Genomic DNA, 2,147 nt, shown 5'->3' on the forward strand with positions numbered 1-2,147 from the left:
GCATTTTAAGAGTGATTTAGGAAAGTATCCTTCACAAGCTTATTTGAGATTTAAGATCACCCTAGGAAGAGGTCATTAAAAATTGAGGAACAAAGAGGTGACATGATTCATTAAGAAACAACAGCTAGAATGTCCCTGATATGGAATATTTATTTTTGCTCCTAATATTCCATAACATCACATAGCACCACAAATTAATTTGCTTAAAATATTTCATGTTCTTGCAAAGCGCCATACATTAATTCCTGTATTTTTTATTTTTTTCAGGTAAACGATTTCACACTTAAACCTTCTCCTCATTCACAAAATCATGCTGCTGAATAATAATGTGACTGAGTTCATTCTGCTTGGGCTAACACAAGATCCTGTTAAAAAGAAAATACTGTTTGTCTTTTTCTTGCTTTTCTACTTAGGGACATTGTTGGGTAACTCATTGATTATTGTTACCATCAAGACCAGTCGGGCACTTGGGAGTCCAATGTACTTTTTTCTTTTCTACTTATCCTTATGTGATACCTGCTTCTCCACTTCCATAGCCCCTAGAATGATTGTGGATGCCCTTCTGAATAACACCATCTCTTTTAATGAGTGCATGATCCAAATCTTTTCACTTCATTTCTTTGGCTGCCTGGAGATCTTGATCCTTGTGCTGATGGCTGTTGACCGCTATGTGGCCATCTGTAAACCCCTGCACTACATGAGCATCATGACCCAGTGGGTCTGCAGTGTGTTGGTAGCTATAGCCTGGGTAGTGTCGTGTGTACATTCTTCAGTTCAGATTTTTCTGACCTTGAGTTTACCTTTCTGTGGTCCCAATGTGATTGATCACTATTTATGTGACTTGCAACCCTTGTTGAAACTTGCCTGTACAGATACCTACGTGACCAACCTACTACTGGTGTCCAATAGTGGAGCTCTTTGCACAATGAGTTTTGTCATGCTGATGTTCTCCTATGTTATCATCTTGTATTCTCTGAGAAACCACAGTGCCGAAGGGAGGAAAAAAGCCCTTTCCACCTGCATCTCCCATATTGTTGTAGTCATCTTGTTCTTTGTTCCCTGTATATTTATATACACACGCCCCGCAACCACCTTCCCCATGGATAAGATGATAACTGTGTTTTATACAATTGGAACACCTTTGATTAACCCTCTGATTTATACGCTGAGAAATGCTGAGGTGAAAAATGCCATGAGGAAGCTATGGAGTAAGAGACTGATTTCAGAAGACCAAAGATAAATGGAAGTTTCAAATCCTTCTTCATGGTTTCGACTGACCTAGCATAATTCTACAAAGCATATAATCTTATTGTGGATTTCATAGAATCTTATCTTGGGGAATAGGTGCCACTTTCGTCAGGAAACTGGGTAATAAGGACACATACGCTGGCTAGTGTTGAGTCAGTTTCATGTAGAGGAAGAGACAAAAGAAGGTTCAATAAAGTATGTAAGGCCAGTTGCTTTAGATTTTTCACTACTGTTTCTACCTCTCTTGGGTAATTAGAACCACTTGTGGCTTTGAGCTGATGTTTTTCTGTCCGTCTCCATGTTCTTTTCTGGTGTCACTCCACTATTAACCTAAGGGTTTACAGTTTGAATCCACTCAGCAGCACCATAGATGAAAGGCCTGGTGATTCACTTCCATAAAGATTACAGCCAAAAACCCTGTGGAAAAATTCTCCTCAGTAAAGCAGGAGCTCGCCGTGAGTGGGTTTCAATCTGATGACGATAGATTTTTTGTTTGTTATTTTTATTATGATTACAGTTAGCCCTCTATATGCTGAAATTCCTATCCTGGTAGATTTTCTTTTTTCAATACTGAATGTGATAATCTAGAGGAGGAATTTTGGGGTGTGAAAGAGAAATGTTACGTCACAGACAGAAAATTTTAGTGAGTATTCGATACTCTCCAGAGAAAAGAATAACTTGAATAGAGGGGACAGAAACTTTTATAGGAAACCTGTGTTTATACAGTTGGGACAGACATCAACTTTTGTCACTTTGCATCTGGCACCACAGTCTCTAATTACATAAGCATTGAGAATCTAATTTCAATTTAATTTCTTATTTGTATTTTTATCTGTACAGAAATTTTTGTTTATATGAGAATTCTGTATCAATTTTTTGTAGTAAACTGTAAGCCTCCT

The 2,147-nt window shown here is 38.0% G+C and overlaps 1 protein-coding gene across 1 annotated transcript; it reads left to right on the plus strand.

The window, feature by feature from the left end:
• The first annotated feature begins 310 nt into the window (after positions 1–310).
• LOC100664228 (olfactory receptor 4C16-like) lies at positions 311–1,240 on the plus strand. The gene has a single exon (XM_023541539.2). The coding sequence runs from the start codon at positions 311–313 to the stop codon at positions 1,238–1,240; it is 930 nt and encodes a 309-aa protein (XP_023397307.2).
• Positions 1,241–2,147: the final 907 nt, after the last annotated feature.

This window comes from Loxodonta africana, chromosome 7 (genome assembly GCF_030014295.1).
Source record: "Loxodonta africana isolate mLoxAfr1 chromosome 7, mLoxAfr1.hap2, whole genome shotgun sequence".
In the NCBI taxonomy this organism is placed as follows: Eukaryota; Metazoa; Chordata; class Mammalia; order Proboscidea; family Elephantidae; genus Loxodonta; species Loxodonta africana.

Excerpts from the sequence above, each read along its gene's own strand:
- LOC100664228 (XM_023541539.2), top strand. The coding sequence starts at position 311 with ATGCTGCTGAATAATAATGTGACTGAGTTCATTCTGCTTGGGCTAACA.